This window comes from Melanostigma gelatinosum (assembly GCF_949748355.1).
Source record: "Melanostigma gelatinosum genome assembly, chromosome: 6".
Taxonomy (NCBI): domain Eukaryota; kingdom Metazoa; phylum Chordata; class Actinopteri; order Perciformes; family Zoarcidae; genus Melanostigma; species Melanostigma gelatinosum.
The window spans coordinates 7754227-7772479 of NC_136639.1; the positions used below are offsets into that span (position 1 = coordinate 7754227).

Below are 18253 nucleotides of genomic sequence, written 5' to 3' on the forward strand. Positions count from 1 at the left end.
AGCACTGGACTGCCTGCTGACATGCTGCAATGTGCCCTAAGTGTGTGTGTGTGTGTGTGTGTGTGTGTGCGTGCGTGCGTGCGTGCGTGCGTGCGTGCGTGTGTGTGTGTGTGTGTGTGTGTGTGTGTGTGTGTGTGTGTGTGTGTGAGAGAGAGAATTGGAGATAAAGGAAGAAAAAGAATGAGCAGTGGAAAAAATGTGAGAGAAGAGAAAGAAAGGGGAACAGCAGAGAGACAGAAAGCAAGCAAGTCTTGCATGTGTGTTGGTTCCCAGCCCTGTCAGGGCCCTGTCAGCCTGTGATTTATGGCACCGAGACCGGGAGCAGTCTTCGCTGCCAGCTCAGTATTGTTACAACTGACAGCTAATGAGGCCGGACGGGCTTTCAAGCACAGCACTTAACAGAGGCCTCCATCTTCACGAGTCACGAGCTCTCCTCTTTCTTTTCTCCCCTCTCTCTTTTCTCTCTCCCATTTATTTTTTTTCCTTCCAGGGTGGCAGCAGTGTGGCGAGCTACCACAAGCTTTTCAGGGGGTGCAGAGGGGAAATAAGTCAGGCCGACAGAGATATACGGGCGACACTCTGTTACTGCAGCACTTCCACTCTCTTCCTGCATGCTATTAAGCCAGAGGCTCAGCTCACATAAATGAGGGAGTGAGGGTGAAACACACAAAGGGAGAGATCCAGCCTCAACGTCTCTTCTCAAACCAAAATATTCCACTCGCTCTCTCCAATTACCCTGTCACGCTGTCAAAGTCCTGGAGTCACATGTCTTCTCAGTCTATCTGTGATTATGTGAGTGTGATCTCTGTGAAGGTACCTGAACTTTATAGCCTCGGCCGTGGTGTGTTTTACCTTCAACACCCCTGGCCCGGACTGCTTGGACCCCGTTCTATAATCACTACCAGAGTCTCTGGCAGAGCTGCCCTCCCTCCCTCCCACCTCCTCCCACGGCCCCTGGTTTCTTGTCAGTCGTGATTAATGGCACTAGGGCCCCGGCGCGGCTTACGCTGCCAGTTCCAGCGATGTTCCCTTGATACTTAATGAACTCTGACAAACTTCTTTTCCCTTGCTCTGTTGTCCCCCCCCCCCCCCATCTCTGTTTAAAATGCACAGCACAGAGCTGCCACTGCAGCACCTAGGGGTTAGCTCTGGTCCTTTGTACATTTCTCAAGAGGCCAATGTCTAAAAATAAAGCGCCACGGCCATTTTAATGTCACGACCCTTAGTTGTGTGTCACTTCCAGTGGCTTGTTGCTGATTGACGAGGAAATTAATTGACTTTTGGAGATTTTCAGTGATTGCCTCGTTAAGGGTTGATTCTCACGCTATTTATATTTTTTTGACAAAGGTGAAACTTCTTGTTGCTTTTGCGAACAGCCAACTGTATCGACTGAAAATGAATGGAATAAACATCTGCTGCTAGATATCAGCCAAAGTCTCTCTAAAATGTTAAAATCATGGCAGCCCGAGGCAGCAGGATAATGCAGCCTTTTCTATAGTTTTCTCACAGAAATGAAGCAGTGCAGCTCCGCTGGTCTGTGTCGCCATCTGCTGGTCACACGAGGAAAGTGCGTGTCTCATCAGTATTCAAATATTCACTGAAAGATAAGCAAAACAAGTTGCTAACATGAGGGTAGAGAAACAGTTTGCAGCTGTTATATATAATATATTATTATATATTCACAGATAAGTGTAACCTAACAGACTAGTTTTGTATAATAAAGCCTGAAGTAGAAGTTGTTGATAAAAACTAATTTGATACTTTTACCAGTCCACAGCGTGGACATTTTAATGCCACTACAATGGGCAGAAGACTCTGTGGTAAGTTGTTCTGATTCAAGTTCAGCAATAACGAGTTTGTAGAATTACCTCCATTACAAGGCTACTGCGGCGAAATTATAGCGACTCAGCAACAAGCTCCGTTTTTGTGGGTTCCAGCTCATAAACTCAAGAGGAAACTTGATTGCCAGCATTTGTAACAAACAACAAAAAACAAACCTTTGCAAGTGGGCTCTGAACAGCTTCAAAGAGTGTTGGGGAAAAGGGAAAAACAGGAAGACATAAATGTCACATGTCAGGGTCACCATTGGGTCATGTGACTAAACCAAAGAGTGTGTCCTTTTTTATTATTGGGGTATTTTATGACAGAGAGATGTCAGGAAATGAAGGAGAGAGTAATGCAACTAAGAGACAGTGCCTTAATTAACCTCTTAGCCAGGGATGCAGCGAGTATCCTCAACCTTGTTTAGTATGCTGTGAAAAACAGTGCATGTTGCTTCCATTATGACAGAAAATGAATTGAAGACGTCACACTTGTAATGTAACTGCGTGCAGGGCTCCTGTTCATTTCTGGCTCTACAGCCAACTGCTTTGTGTACGACCAAATATCTAATTTGGTTTGCGGTTTATTCATAACTACTTCGTTTCTTTAGAATTGTTTTTTTTGCCGTGACTGTTGTATGAGCCTTTTCTATTTCACCCACAGCTAGCACAGTCTTTACAATGAAAAGGCCCCTTGTTTTGTCATGGAAGTCGAGCAGTGTATTTCTGTGTGGAGTTTACATATTTGTCCCATGTTGCTGTGAATTTCCTCTTGTTTCCTCTGGTTTCTTCCCACACTCTCCTGTTTTGTAAGTACTGTAAATAGTTTATTTAATTTCAATAAACATTTGCCTCTGATTTATTGAAGCAGGCCAGGCAGCTGCTCAGGCCACTGTGGCCAACAGGCCCAAACGTGGTCCAGCACGAGCACTGTACAAAGGCAAAAAAGGGTGTTTGCTCAACCGACCACGAGGGGGCGCTAATGCGACAAGTTGGACAACAAACAGTCAAATTCTACAGGAAGCAGAAGAAGAAGAAGAAGAAGAAGAAGGTAGCAGGTGCCTGCTTCGAATCTGTTGCTAGTGTCCTCTCGGGATAAATTGCAGGTAAGAGCGACCGAACAACAAGAACATGTGTTAACATCTATTCAAACAAAGTCTCTGCTCTCCCCCGTCTTGTTTGACATGTCAGTAGCATGTCAAAAGGAAGAGGACACGTGCTGATATTGTTTTGCTAACTTGTAACGTCAGCAGAGGTTAAGCAATATGTGTCGCTGTCGTGTGTCTTGAGGCCAACAGTAGGCAACGTTACGTTGTGACTGACAGTACAAGTTAAACAGGTCTGCGTTTTGAAAAGACTCCTCTATTCGAGGAATCGATAATATAGTAGCTCCACGTTATGCTGTCACAGCTAGCTTAACTGTTGCTCCGACACCAAATTGCAGTCAAATGTTTGGATATTTGAAGTTGACCTTCTAATAAGTCATCTAATCCTTTCATAATTGAATTACCAAACGACTGAATATCAATATTTAGATTCGCTCCTGTCATCCGGCATACGTGTGTTTTACAAGATGCTGGTGTGTATTTTGATGAAGTGTTTATTTTCCACTTTGAACTGCTGTAAATCTGCAGTCGTTTCCGTGAAGAAGAAGAATGGAGGAAGCTGCGTGCGCAGCTTCCTCCATTTAGTGTCACAAATAAATTGCTTATAAACTACAATTTAATTTAATTGTATCTTTGTTTATTCGCTTCCCTAGAAAAATTCCACCAGCTTAAAAACAAAGGGTTGCACACCAATGTATTACAAAAAACAATGTTCAAGCAAATAAAATGTATAATTAATTGGACCTGATGTACAAAAGTTGTATAAACTGATTCAGAGACGAGTCCAGGGTTGAGTCAGAAGGGTCAGTTAAGACAACACTCCATCCAACTCTTTCAGCCTAAATCAGCTGAAATAAACGTTATCACATATACCTGAATGGAGACACCGTTGTAGATGGTGCGGGCAGATTCATTTCATGTATGATGAGAGGTTAAAATGTTTTTACACTTTAGCCTCAATCCTCTTTAAGTGTGACTAAGTAGCAGCTGATGTCCGGCTAAGCCTGAGCTGAGGAGAGAACCCAGTGAGCAAGAAGCCAACGACACGGGCTGCTCACTGGGTGGATCGTTTAGTAGCAGTTGGAGCATTTGAGTGGAATTAAGGACATCGTGTACACATAACAAAACAATAAACTCTGTTCCCATGTGCTCATTTCCACATGCTGTCTTCCTCTTCTGCCTGCCAGGATGGCACAGTGGGGTGCCGTGTTCTCAATAATTGCTGCTCTCGGAGGAGCGGCTCTCTTAGGCTCTGTGCACAAGATCGATGAGGGACACACTGGTGTTTACTACAGGTGAGTCTGCAGCACGCATATACGTTTTTAGTTTTGTGCCTGAGACGTTGGTGTTAAAACTGCACTGTTGTAAAAAACGGATACTACAAAAAAAACGAGAGCATCTGCTTCAAAGGTGTTTGCCATCAACAACTGTTAACAATGACTACTATAAATACCTGGGTATTAGAAGAAAAAAAGCCGGCTGTGGTTCTATTGAAAGTTTAATATTTGCACAGGCATGCAGGAAATATCGGCGTTTCGCAACAAACTAGATTCAATAAGCTTTTGTCTTTCTGGAGCTCTTAAAACGGATCAGTTGCGACTGAGTCCTGTGGTCTTGTGTGAGTCACGATGCTATCATCAGAGAGTCAAGGTTGGTTTATTTATGACAAGAAGAAATTCAGCGGTCGACTGTATCATGGAACATTTACTCAAGTACTGTACTTTTACAAATTCATTTGTAGATCTTAAACCCTGATAAATGAGTTGCCCAACGATGTTGACAGTAAAGGACTGTCTGTACTTGTCCTCAGCAGCAGCATAAAGAACAATGAGCGCACCTGAGTCCTAACTGCTGATTTTGACTAAACTACCATAACCGGTTTGTCTCCGAAATCATCTTAACACATGTAATCAGAATTGTTTTATTCAAAGGCATAACTATCGTGTGTGTGTATGTGTGTGTGTGTGTGTGTGTGTGTGTTAGAGGAGGGGCTCTCCTGACCACCACCAGCGGCCCTGGTTTCCATCTCATGCTTCCTTTCATCACCACCTACAAGTCTGTCCAGGTGAGTCAATTATCCAATGTTTAGATTTCTGTTCTGGAGATGTATGCAAATTAGCACATATTTCGTAACATGGTGCCTCATTTGCATATCCAAACATTTATTTTCAGGAGACATGTAACATGAATAATTGTCTTAATGTAAGAGAGCAACTGTAGAAGTTTGATGGTGATATCTGTTCTGTAGTGTCGTGAACGCAGCCCTGTAATATGAACTACCGGTGTTACTTCAGACGGTTGAGTTACGCTTCACGCGTGGTGTCGTGGAGATATTGATTCAGCTCCTCGTGGTGTTCTATTGCATTCCATGACACTGACCGGGACTTCCTGTGACTGCGTTTCTCCTGCATGTACAAATGAGATCCAGGTTTCTTCAATTTAAAACAGTGTGTTGTCTGATGTCAACGCTGCTACTGTCTGATATTTTTACGATGATTTCAGGAGGTTGCTTTTGTGTTCCTGACTTCTGGAAAACTTAATTAAAGCATGACTTTTTGTTTTTGTCTCTTAGACGACGTTGCAGACAGATGAGGTGAAGAATGTACCGTGTGGCACAGGGTAGGTCTGCTCTTGCGATTGGCTTAAGTCGTATCAGATGTGGCCTCGATACTTATTACACTGAGCATTCATCTTGTAACCTACACGCTCCCACACAATGCATTGAGTGGCTTATAACACCACCAACACGGCTGGAGTCATCTCGTCATCTGAACTACCGGCTTCGCCCACACTGAAAACACAAACCCTTTCATCTTATCTCGTGCTGGTGTTTTGGATGAAAGTGCCTGTCAAATAGTTGTTTGCTTTCTTTCAGCGGAGGAGTGATGATTTACTTTGACCGTATAGAAGTGGTGAACTTCCTCGTCCCATCAGCAGGTAAACTCACCAGTGTTCAACGGGCCAGAAACAGCACACAATGAATTCATCCTGAACTCCCTGTTCATTTCTTTAAGACGACTTGGCGCTGACAAAACGCGTCAGCTGTCTCCCTCAGAGCCACATACTGTACACGTGTGTTCTGTGTTTCTACATTCGTTTTTGAACCGACTGAGCACTTGTATCCCTCTCTGCAGTGTACGACATAGTGAGGAACTTCACGGCAGACTACGACAAAGCTTTGATATTTAACAAAGTTCACCATGAGCTCAACCAGTTCTGCAGTGTCCACTCACTGCAGGAGGTCTACATCGGCCTGTTTGGTAAGTGCTGAAGCGACTCTTTTAATGGTACATCTACATAAACATCGTGTTGTCAGCCTACAGCTGAGGGGTCAGAACATCCTACGTTTTCATGGCCAGCCGCCCGCTACAACGACTGCTGTGCATAAAGTGAGGCCGCACTTGTGAATGTTAGAATGTGTCCGCCTAAACATAATCCACAGAAGGTGAATGCAGCCGGGGCGTTATAAAGAGGCGGTTATTATGAGGGGGGGAAAACGTCTCTTTACAGTAAGCAGCAAATTAAAAGTTCCCTCTAGCTATGTTGCAATAAATCTAAGTGAACCATAATCAAATACTGATGGGGTATTGGTAATTTAAAGAGCTTTTAGTTAAAATAGTTTTTATGTCACCGATCTCTGCTTATGGGACTCTGATGGAGAATCCTCTTATGTCTTTACTTCCATATGTTTGGATAAAAGCGGACTACTTCCTAAAGAAGTATGTTTGGATACTGAGCCCAGTACTGATGATGTCTGTGTTGGATCTATTGTTGCCTGATAGCAGTGAGTTGACTGATATTGATAATGTGCGCTGCTCATGCAACTTGACTGCAGAGTAATTGTTATAATAGTATTTTCTTAAATTTGAAATCCCACATGAAATGTGTCTACTCTGTCTGGCCGTCTGATTATTTGAAACATACCCGTTTCGCTGAGCATTGGATTTGTTTGCGACCTCGATTCAGATCTCACATTATCCCCGTTGGATGACGTTGAAATGAAACTTTCTGCTGAGTTCAGCTCACCCTCCTGCCTTGTGTCTTATCTCGTACAGACCAAATCGACGAAAACCTGAAGTTGACGCTACAAGAGGACCTAACATCCATGGCTCCTGGACTCATCATACAGGTACAGTAAGACCACCAGGAAGGCTGCAGTCAGGACCGAGTTAGTCAGGTGCAGCGGCTGAATTCATGACCGTCTCGGGTCCTTACGTTCAGAGAGGTTGGGGATCTGTAACACCAGCTCAAAGATTTGCTTCTGGAGCCGTCGCTGTTGGCATTGTGTTCTGTAGCTTTATGTGTATTCTCACAGCAATCACACCTCTGATTGAAAGCAGCAGGTTTATGCACGTTCTCTGGGCATTGTTCACGTGTATTCTGGGAAATGTGGTTCACCGCAAGGGGACGGGCAAGAAAATGCACCGAGCACCATGGATTGATATTATCTAACCATGAACATTATTATTTATTATTATCTGGACTGACAAAGTATCGCTAACATTTCACTTCATTAAGAAGATGTTTTTACGTTTGTCACCTTGCTCTGTCTCTTTAGAAGGATTATTAAAAACGCACTGTTAAGACCTCTAAACGCAGACTGGACTGCAGTGCAGAACCCGGGTATTGAAGTAGGAATGTAAACCTAATGAAACTGTGCACAGAGTCCTTGATGATGAGATTATTTTTACAGTTTAACAGCCTTACACTGACTTCCACAGCCTTTTTATGAAGCCGCTCTCCTGCACAGTTTATTATTACAACACAAGACCTTGTTTGTCCGAAGAGTCATAGAGAGGACTACGTTGTGTCTTTAAACTATAAAAGGAGCCTGAGTGGTTTTCCCCACGAATGAATCCCCCCTCCCACACACACACACATACCCACAGAGAAACACACACACACATCACTCCTGAGAGTTAAATGCTCCGCTGGGCTTTAATACTCTGGCCTTATGTTTCCTGTAAATCTCTAGAAACAGTTGAAATAACAATTGCGGGTCTTTCTGAGAAAACCAATAATCGTGCAGTTCAGAGGGCCTTAAAACAGGACTGCTTTTGTTTCGGGGCTCCTCTCAAACTGCCTGTTTTTTGGGATAACTCCTCGTGGTGAAAACTTCTTTTTAAAGTCCTCTTGCTTTTAATACTTGCGCTGTCTTTATCTGCCTACTTCAGTGTTGACTCTTTGTTTTTCTGTCTTTGTCTGTCCGTCTCACTGATCCACAGGCGGTCCGTGTCACAAAGCCCAATATCCCAGAGAGCATTCGCAGGAACTACGAGCTAATGTGAGTTTTCCCCATCAAGGAATGTTCCCTGACTCATGTGTTGCGTGATGATTTTCCCTCCCCAAGTGGATAAGCCTGATGTTCATACAACTCCCCCAGCCACTCAAGACGGGGCTGCTTTTAAATCTGTCTGTGAACGTCTCACTTTGGCCTCATGAATCACAGTCAGTGACTTTGATGACGAGAGGAAATTGAGGATTTACAGTAAGCTGTAGTAAGGTTCATGTAAGCACTGCGAGCCATCAGTCACGGTGGAAAGTGGAAGTCTTCAAGACGCGTGCCTACATTGACAGAAGAAGGAAATCATTTTGATTTGTTTAATTTAAAGTCAGCCACTGTGTGTGTGTGTGAGAGACTTCTGGTCCAGAACCCACACACAGCCTGATGAATGCAACACACATGTGTCAACTGGTCCAGTGATTCTCAAAGTGGAGTCAGTGACACTCTGTCAGGGGGTGAAATAAGCTGCTATAAATTATAGAATTGTGCTGCGTCATTTAAAAAGTGCATATGTACAGTTGGGGACCATTTGCACCAATACAACAAGAGTATTGTGTCCGTTACACCCACGTTGGCTCTGGGTCAATAGAAACGCTGATACCTTTGTGGAACACGGCAATGACTTCATTATTGGTGAGTTTAATTGTCTGGTTTATAGTGCCAGTCTGCCTACTGTGCATTTTGTGAAACCTTTTAAGATGAATTACCTGAAAAGTATAAATGCGGTCAAGTTAACATGTGTTTCTGTTTAATAGTATGAAACAAGGCTGAAGTATTTATAGAATACAAATAGTTTCAATGGAGTAAGAGTACAAAAAGTAGATGCTTAATCAGTCTTGCTGTTAAGAGGATGTTCTCTCCTGTAAGGGGTCCCTGGACTCGTCTACTTTGTTACTTACAGATGTTTGTTTGATGGTTCAGTTGTGTTTGTGGAACTCAAAGGGGTTATTGTATAGTGGGGAAGGACCTCGCTTGCCAGGAGTATCTTTCAGTTCTTTATTGCAAGGCATCAGCATAAACTATATATTTAACGATAGCAAAGCACTGGCAGCTTCCTCACTGTGCTTTCCAAAGGAAGAGTGCAGCGTTCACTGTCGCTCATAGTTAGTTGTTGCACGTCGCGTGGCACATAGTTCACAAATGATGGCGATGGCACATTTAGCATCACAATTCTTAGTCACAGCTCCATGATTTTAGGCAAAGGGGGGGAAAAATGCTTTTTACTGTTAGCCAACAACTCTAAATGTAAGGTCATAATGTTATTTCTTTCTAATGAGAGCCTGCATATTTATTTTCAATAATTTCATTTTTCCAACAAAGAGCAGTACAGAGCTGTTAACAGTAGCCAAAACTCTGATAGCGTCCTCTCACACACTGTTACACAAGCACCTTTCTGCACACTTTAAGGAAATATGCAATTCTGCATAGTTTTTTGTTTTTTTTGTCATTGCAATGACGGCACAATCTGATGTACATTTTGCATCATTGTAAAACTGAACACACTCTTATTCTTTGTATATTTTGCCATCTCTTCTGGGGGTTATGGTACCAGTTATTCACCAACTGAATTGCTGAGATCTGGAGAGGCAGCGATACTTGTAAATGAGGTTCAGCCGGCAGCAACACAAGCAGTCAGACGACCACAGAAGTGATCAGTTTCCCATGTTGGAGTCTCTTTTTATCCTGCGAGACATCAGATCCTTCAGAGCGACATCTTGACATGCACTGCAATTACTGTAGTTGTTGCCAAATGTAATTGTAGGCAGTGGCCTAGACTTACTTTTGGTTTCACTTTCTAATAACTTGTTAACTCTTGTTCTTACTGCCTGTGAGACAGTCAGAGTGTTGGTGTTGCTTAGATGTCTGGAGGCCAGTAATGTAAACAAGTCAACAGTTCAAATGTGATCATAGAGAAGACGGTCCACACTGTTGAAATGGAAACTTCGGCATGAAGATGCAGAGCAGAGATTTCTCGCGTGGGCAGAGTATCGTGTTCCATGTGATGGCACAGGGTTTAGATGCTGGAGTAGGAGCTAGGAACTGGAACTCGAGACGTTTTATGCCAAGTCCCAACGTTCCTCTCACACAATCAGTTTCCTAAAAGGTTTCCAGGGCCCTTTTCTGCACGCTTTCAGTAAAACTGCAAAACTGCTTAGTTCCTTTTCTTCATTGTAATGTTATAAATGATGGCAGAAATTGGGAAACATGAAAAAGAAGAGCTGCTAAGAACACCTTTACATGCATAAAGCAGTAAAACCTTCATGCTGCATTCATATTATATGGAAGTTATTCAATTGATGTTTCTGACCATAAATACGTACCCTTCACTTCATCAACCAAGTCATAATAACAAACTTTTTCTGAAAGCTTATATCCAACTTAATGCCTGAAAAGTGCTCTGTAAATGCCAACACTGTTTAATGTTAAAGCGTCTGTTCGTGTTGTTTGCAGGGAGAGCGAGAAGACGAAACTGCTGATCTCGCAACAGACACAGAAGGTTGTGGAGAAGGAGGCAGAAACGGAAAGGATCAAAGCTATCATAGGTGAGAAATAAAACAATCGGGAAGAAGTGCATTTAAAACACTCCGAGGGTTGAAAGTTGAAATATACCTCTTATTTTTAATAGAGGCTGAGAAAGTGGCGCAAGTGTCGGAGATCAAGTTTGGACAGAAAGTCATGGAGAAGGAAACGGAGAAAAAGATCTCTGAAATCGAAGGTTTGTATGCAGCGGTGGAAGAACTACTCGGATCCTGTGCTGAAGTAAAAGTACCAGTACAACAATGTCAAAATACTGCTATTACAAGGGACAGTCCTGAATTCAAAATCCTATTTATATGGCAATCCTTAAGATTTTAGTTCTGGTTGGTTAGGTGACACTGGTAACCAGTAATATGTGGTTTAATACTACAGGTCCCAGAATACTGGGCGCAGCAAAACAAACGATTGTCGTTGTAATGAACAAGTCATTCAATAATTAGCCTTTTTCTATCCGTTTTGACTCTTCCTTTATAGCTCACTGTCGCTGCAATATTTAAAACTAATCAACTGAAATGATGACCCAAATGACAGCTGTTTTGTTTAGTAGATCATCTTGTAAAAGTCAACTTGTGTTTGACTCGTTAAATGTTTGTAAAGTGAAGCTGCAGAAGTAGGACATGTTGGGTTTAATAAGCTTTTATGTTAAGTTTTTATTTTAATAAGTAACTAGTACAGAGCAATGCAGGGATGACATGTTTTTGTAGAAGTGTTAAGTGTCATAAATTGGAAAGGAGTAAAAGTACCCTTAAAGTTGTGCAGTTCTTGTATAAAGTACTTAAATCAATGCGCTTAGTCAGTACCCACCACTGTTTGTGTCGTAGACGGGCTTTGACTTGTGACAACATGAATAATGGCTGCGTGCGGTTTACGTGTGCTCATGTCCTGCAGCCCTCTAGTTGTGCATGTTGATTCACTGATGTCACAGTGCAATGAAACAGCTGTCATCACTGATTATCTGAGCTTCTCCTGCTAGGACAAGTCAAAATGTTTGCTTCATACCAGAAAGAAGCAAACATGCTGAACACTAACAGTGCAGATCAGAACGAGGCGTAGATCACGATGTGGTCTCAGCAGCTGTTTGTTTTTAGCGCTGGTTTGCTTGTTTTTGAGTCGGGGACCCAGTTGTTTATACGTTACTCATGCTCGTAGTTCGCAGTGTTTACGTCAGCTTCCTACTTTCTAAACGGGAAAGTAGCTTTGTGTTGTAATGAAACCGGCCTGCCGCTGTTGACTCTTGACTGTTTGTGGTTCACAGACAGCGGTTACCTGGCCCGGCAGAAAGCCAAGGCAGACGCAGAGTTTTACACGTCACAGAGAGCTGCCGAGGCCAATAAGGTAAAGAGATGACGCAAACGCACTTCCCGCTTAAACCGGGACAAATGGGGACGGGAAAGTCCAGACTGCTCGTTTGTAATTTGAATGCCGTGTCCCCTCTTGCAGCTGAAGTTAACACCAGAGTACCTGCAGCTAATTAAGTACAAGGCCATCGCATCCAACAGCAAAATCTACTTTGGGAGTGAAATTCCCCAGATGTTTGTGGACTCTGGCTCTGCAGGGAGCGCGATCAAGGCCTCTGCAGCCAAGGACATCGTTCCTGAGCAGATCCTGGACCTGGACTAGTGAGGGACCGCCCAGACTGAGTGGAAGGACTGTCTGCTGGAGGGCAGGCGCCCGGCCCACAGGCTGGCTGGCAACTTATCCCTCTGACTCGAAGAAGCTCTGCTGACCAGGGTCTGTATTTCTCAAACACTTCAGAATAACTGCTGTAAATCACACTTGTTAGTATGACTACCATGTCATATTCTCCAACCTCAGAGTTCATTTCAGAGGCTTCCTAAGCGTCTACTCTGTTCTGATAGAGAATGAGATTGTCTAGACTATTAAATTATGTGGAAGAGAAACAAAATAAAATGGCATCATCCGTGGGTGTATAATTAGCTACTTTTAAAACCGTCATTTAGCCGAAACCACCATTTTAAGCAACTCGACCTCCTGCGGCTCACCTCCGCGTATCAACTGTGCCCAGTTCATGTAGCCACAACATCAAGGATCACAAATCCATTACTACCTATGTGTTCATACTCTTAGCCATTCACAAGCATGTGTTCTCATTCAGCATTTGTGTTGGTTTTAAATATTCACTTCATGGCTAAACATCTGAGGCTAAAGCTGCATGTTACAGGCAAAAAGTCATCAGTGTATGACTCGTGTAGAAGACGTGGAGCTTGTCGGGGACGAGCTTCTTTTATTTCTCTGTAACTTCACAAAGGAATGTAGTTTGTCAGTGGTGCTGTGCTAATTATTTGCCTTGAAAGTAATGCTACTGTAGGTGGTAAACTAGTTAGCTTGATATGCTAACAGATGGTGCAGATCAACACAAAGATGAATCTATTTCTTGTGTTTTTGGTTTTGAAAAAGGTGATGCAGAAGTTTCACCAAACTCTTTAAAAGCTGCATATCACACGATCAATGGCAACAACGTTTTGTGAATGAAGCCGTTGCATCCCATGAAAAATAAACCTTTTAACTCGCTACATGACTCTACTACACTCTCGCATGTGTGGGCGGGAAAGCTCTGCAGCTCCGCTACATCCAACAGAACAAGGAACGACTTAAAGAGATCAAGAAAGTTATTTAAATGCTGATGCTGCTGAAAAATTAGGACCAAATATGTGTCGCTCTGAGGATGTTGGACTGTGATTTCTTATTCTGAGTGCTTGAAAAATACGGGCCCCGACTGCAAACCAAACACAGGGATGATGAATGTACTGTGTCGTAGCTGCTGCCTGTCGGATTTTAAAAGCATCACTCGATTTGTTTTTTGTTCTACGTTTCTGTAAAAAATAATAAAATCTTTTGAGCACAGGGTTGTTGAATTTAAATTGAATTCGCGCAACTGTTCGAAGTTGTACCACATGTGCAGTACATGTATGTAGCATGTTGGAGAGACTATATTTGTGCATCTGTTTGTTTGGTTCTTAATGTCTATTGTGCAGTTTTGTTCCAAACAGGGCCCGCTCTGAGAAGTGCATGTTGGGTTATGACACGAACAGCGTTTGTACTCCGGTATACTCTTCTATAAAGTCTGTGATACAGACATGTGGCAGCATCTTTTCTCAATGGGCAGTTTTCAGCCATGTCGGATGATTTAATACAACCACTTCATGAATGAGTACAGAATATATACAGTAGTGAATTGACAACATGACCCACTGACGTAATCATAGTAACTGAACTGTACAGATTAACACTGAAGGACTCGCTGTAGAAGTACTACGGACCTCGTGTGTCACCATTGTCTGTCTGGGGCCGTTTTCAACAGTCTTGACTTGATCAGGACCAAAACCCAAACTTCACTTGATGTTTGATCTCGTGTCGTCTCTGTCTTAGAATAGGAGGGCGCTGTCTAGGTGTTGATTCTTGGAACTTGGCATGTTTTTTTTTTGGTTGAGCAGACGCTGTCACGGCGAGAACATATTTTGCCTGAAGCTAAATGGCTCGTGTCCTGAACTCGCTGTGACCCAATACAACCTCCAATACTCTTCTTGTGCAAACAGTGATGATATGATGTGTTGTTGGCGCCCCGCTGTTGTTTAAAGTTGGTCCTCAAATTGACTTCCAGTTGTCATTTTATTACGCTGACTTGAAAGGCAAATGTTTTTGCACTTCAATTGTGAATATGCAATCAAGATATTGTTATTTGGCAATAAAGTACTGTGGGTTGTTATTTGAGTAATCAATCGCATTATTAAGAGTTTGTATTTACATTGCATTGTCCAATGTGATGTATAGGATGTCTGTCGTTAATAAGAGTTTCAAACGCTAACGTTAAACAATTGTTGCAAATCAGATTATTTAAAAGTTAAAGTATGAATGAATGAAAGTGTCTACTGTTTGTATTTCACACTCTGAACTCTTTGAGTCACTTCTGACATACTCCAGTTCCTGAGAAGCGCAAAACTGATCGTTACTCATGAGTATTTTTGACACCCTGACACCCTTGAGAAATTAAGCTTGAGCTCCCTTAAGTAAAGAGATGCATCATACTCAGAGGTTCCTATTAAGCCCCCGTTACTTCATCATATCGCCATTAACACTTTTCTTGCGCCCACCTTTTTGTAAAGTTTTACTCTGAACTATATTCTATAAGCTGAGTGTTGAACCATATGCTTTGTAGACTTGTGTCCATGGGTATTATTTACCTGTAATGACGGTCAAATGGGTGTGTCTTCCAGGAAACTTTCAGGGAATCGTAAAGAAATAAAGAACCAGTACAATACGGCAATGGCCGCTATGAGAGTGAACCACAACTTAAACAATAAGCTGAATCTCACTTTAAAGCATAAAGCCGAGAGGAGCTGCAGATTCAATTAATGATCCGTAGGTTCGTCACTACAACCAACCCCTTTTTACATTTTCTGTGTTTTTTGTCATTGTCGTCTGAAACATTATTGATTAAAGAAGCTTAAAGTCTTCAACGACATTTTGACCCATGACCCCTCTACAAGGCCAGGGTTTTAGATAATCATGCAGGAACCGCTTTGGTTGACATCGTACTTTGTAGCACAGCTTCAATCCCACACAAATGCACATTTAACTACTGAATGTGGGGCTTTGGGCTTCTGGGGCATTTGCCTACTTTGACTGGCTGTTAATGCAGCCTTCATTGATATGACTGTAGATGATATCCTGTGTAATATGAATAATTTACCGTTGGAATATTCTGTCGTTGATTTGGATGGCTCAGTAATAAATCTGCAGACGTTTGCAATAGTCTGCATAGTCTGTCTGCTTGAATACAAAAAGAGAGAAATTAAAAATTAAATCAATGACATGTTGGAATGTTTTTTTAATCCTTTTTTTATCTTTTACCGGAAAATATCCAATTGAGCAAAACATTCTTTAGATCTAAATTAGCTTTAATCAGTATCGGTGTTGGATCCTCTCCCAGAAACCCCCTGCATTTCCACAGTCAACTGTATGTAAGTAGGTGGTTATTGTGCTAAAACTGAAAGCTGCTTGGGATCAGCCTACTTAATTTACACACTTGCGTAAACATCGAAGACATAGTGGATCTGGAGCTGCTCCTCCTCTATGTGGAGAGAAAACTTCAGCAACATGAAGCTTTGACTCCAGGAAGCCGAGGAAAAATACAGTATATATGGAAGAGAGTTTATCCATGACAGTTCCATCTGTCGTGATTTTTTCGTAAGAATCGGTGATAACAGTCAGGAGGACGCTACCTGAAGTAAGATGCAGAAGATCGTGATGAATGTGCCCCCCACAGAGCATGGAGCGGCGCATGCGCCTATCCTCCAGGGGCTATGGGAGTCGGTGAGGTCAGGGCAGGAGGACATCCTGCTGTGCCCTTACCTGCCTGCGTCCTACGCCTTCTTGACCCACATCCTGCTCTGCGCACCTTTCCTCGCGCTGGACGCGCTGGGGAGCGTCTGTCTGCGGGTCCGCTCGTGGAGGATCGCTGCAGGATCGGGTCCGCCGCCGTCTCTCCTCCGCTGGCTTGAGTGTTTTTGGAGGGTGCTGTACAGATACCTGACTGCCGTCCTCCCGGCCACCGCGCTGTTTCACACGCTGAGGAGCCCCGCGTTACCGCAGCTGGCTCCATCCTGCTGGCAGCTCTTTGTGGAAGTCTTCTCGTGTTTGCTGCTTTTTGACACGCTCTTCTTTATATGGCACGTCTCCATGCACAGGTGAGCACCCCGTGTCACGTTCGTTGTGTACTATTGTCAAGCCCAATATGGTGAAGTAAGATATTCAATAACTATCTTAAAACAAATAATTATGAAGTGTAAAAAAAATAGCAGACAACGCCACCAACGCGTCCGTGACTCCAGTGACCATGTTTTTTTTTTTAAATCGAGGGAAGAGCTGCATTAAGACAGTACACCAAAACCAGTGAATAATGTAAGCATTTATTTATACTCTAATACCATACACGACTGTGTACAATTAAACAGGAAGCACAAATCAAGGTTCAGCCAGTAAAATATATATGTGTCTATAGGCCAACAAACAGGAAGCCTATAAGGAGGAAATGTAAAAGTCAAATTTAAAAGAGGGGGGATTAGTTGTTGCTGCCCTCATTGGTCACTGCATTGGTACACCAGTACACATTGGTCCCCACCAGTAGACTCCGGAAACCGGGGATACCTGCCGGAACAGAGCAAATTGACTCCTCACTCTTCAGTTGCCTCTGGGTCGCGTTGTAACGTTCAGGATTCACTGTTCGGCCCAACATTAAAGCGCCCAACATTAATACTTGAGCAAAAATTTGCTGTTGGCATCTTCAGTCCAAACGTGTTAATATTCCCTTCATCCTTAAATTTCTAGGTGACCATAGGTGCCCTGACAGTTGCCCTTTAATAAGACACAACATAATCATCTTGTATAGTGTAGTTGTTGTACGATTGTAGTAGAGGTACCAGTAGAAGTAGTACTTCCACAGACACACTGACACATGCCATTCTGGGAATATTGTCTTATCCATAACTTTTATAATCCAAGCTTTTTGTGTGTTTCTCATCAGGGTTACCTGGCTCTACCGTAACGCCCACCAGCTGCACCACCAGCACCACACACCCTTCGCTCTGGCCGCTCAGGACAGCGGCTCTCTGGAGCTGCTGTCTCTGCTGCTGCTGTCTCTGAGCAGCGCCTGGGCGGTGGGCTGCCACCCTCTGAGCGAAGCCGTCTTCCACCTCGTCAACAGCTGGCTGGCGGTGGAGGACCACTGTGGCTACGAACTGCCCTGGGCTCTGCACAGACTGCTGCCCTGTATGGGAGGAGCCCCCTACCACCAAGTCCACCATACGCTCCACAGTGTCAACTACGCCCCCTACTTCATCCACTGGGACGTCCTCTTTGGCACATACCGTGCACCAGTGAAGTATTCTCGTCCAAAGTGACAAAACTGAGGATCGCTCAAGTTACAGCAAAACCAACCACGGCCATTTTAGTCATGAGCTGAGGAATGCAACTTTGAGGGGACAAAGGGTTTGAAACTCTGGGGGGTTTCAGATATTCTGCTGGCCACCGAGGAGGCAGACCAGCCTTCTGGGTGGCTCGGATTGGATCTCACATTTGATTTTATATATATCGGTTTGTTTTGTTAATAATTGTGTGATTCGGTTTGTAACTGTATCTGTTTTTATGCTTCTTGGATAATAAATCCATTTGATTTTTACTTTAACCTGCTGTTGTATTTTGGAGGCGATTGAGACAGCATGGCTGCAAGGGGGGGGGGGGGGGGGGGGCGATTTCTCCCTGTGTCCAGAAGTTGTGGCCTTAACAAATTTGGCACCCCTGATGGGACTTGACGAACTCTAAGACGGGGATGTGGGACCGCGGATACTTTCGGAGTGTACACGGATAAAAGGTGAGCAGAGCCATTTTAATAAAAATCTGTTTTGGTATTCTTAGCCGAAAGTGTTCACGGACCGCATAGAGGGCACAGAGAAAGACCGCAGAGTAACCTGAAGCTGGAAAAGTGC

At 43.3% G+C, this 18253-nt stretch overlaps 2 protein-coding genes across 3 annotated transcripts; both read left to right on the top strand.

Moving 5' to 3' along the window:
• The first annotated feature begins 2860 nt into the window (after window positions 1-2860).
• On the top strand, window positions 2861-14463 carry erlin2 (ER lipid raft associated 2). 2 transcript variants are annotated; one of them, XM_079269906.1, is made up of 12 exons: window positions 2861-2926; window positions 4114-4221; window positions 4910-4991; window positions 5499-5545; window positions 5802-5863; window positions 6061-6186; window positions 6982-7055; window positions 8152-8210; window positions 10662-10753; window positions 10837-10926; window positions 12004-12083; window positions 12189-14463. In XM_079269906.1, the coding sequence occupies exons 2-12, from the start codon at window positions 4115-4117 to the stop codon at window positions 12366-12368; spliced, it is 999 nt and encodes a 332-aa protein (XP_079126032.1). In that variant the 5' UTR covers window positions 2861-2926; window position 4114; the 3' UTR covers window positions 12369-14463. The 2 variants fall into 2 exon arrangements, with proteins under 2 accessions (XP_079126032.1, XP_079126033.1); XM_079269907.1 differs by lacking the exon at window positions 2861-2926 and having other exon boundaries at window positions 4068-4221.
• Window positions 14464-15921: 1458 nt separating this feature from the next.
• ch25hl3 (cholesterol 25-hydroxylase like 3) lies at window positions 15922-17668 on the top strand (the record flags this gene model as incomplete). Its single annotated transcript, XM_079270746.1, has 2 exons — window positions 15922-16456; window positions 17293-17668. Exons 1-2 carry the CDS (start codon window positions 16002-16004, stop codon window positions 17666-17668), a joined length of 831 nt encoding a protein of 276 aa, XP_079126872.1. The 5' UTR covers window positions 15922-16001.
• Window positions 17669-18253: the final 585 nt, after the last annotated feature.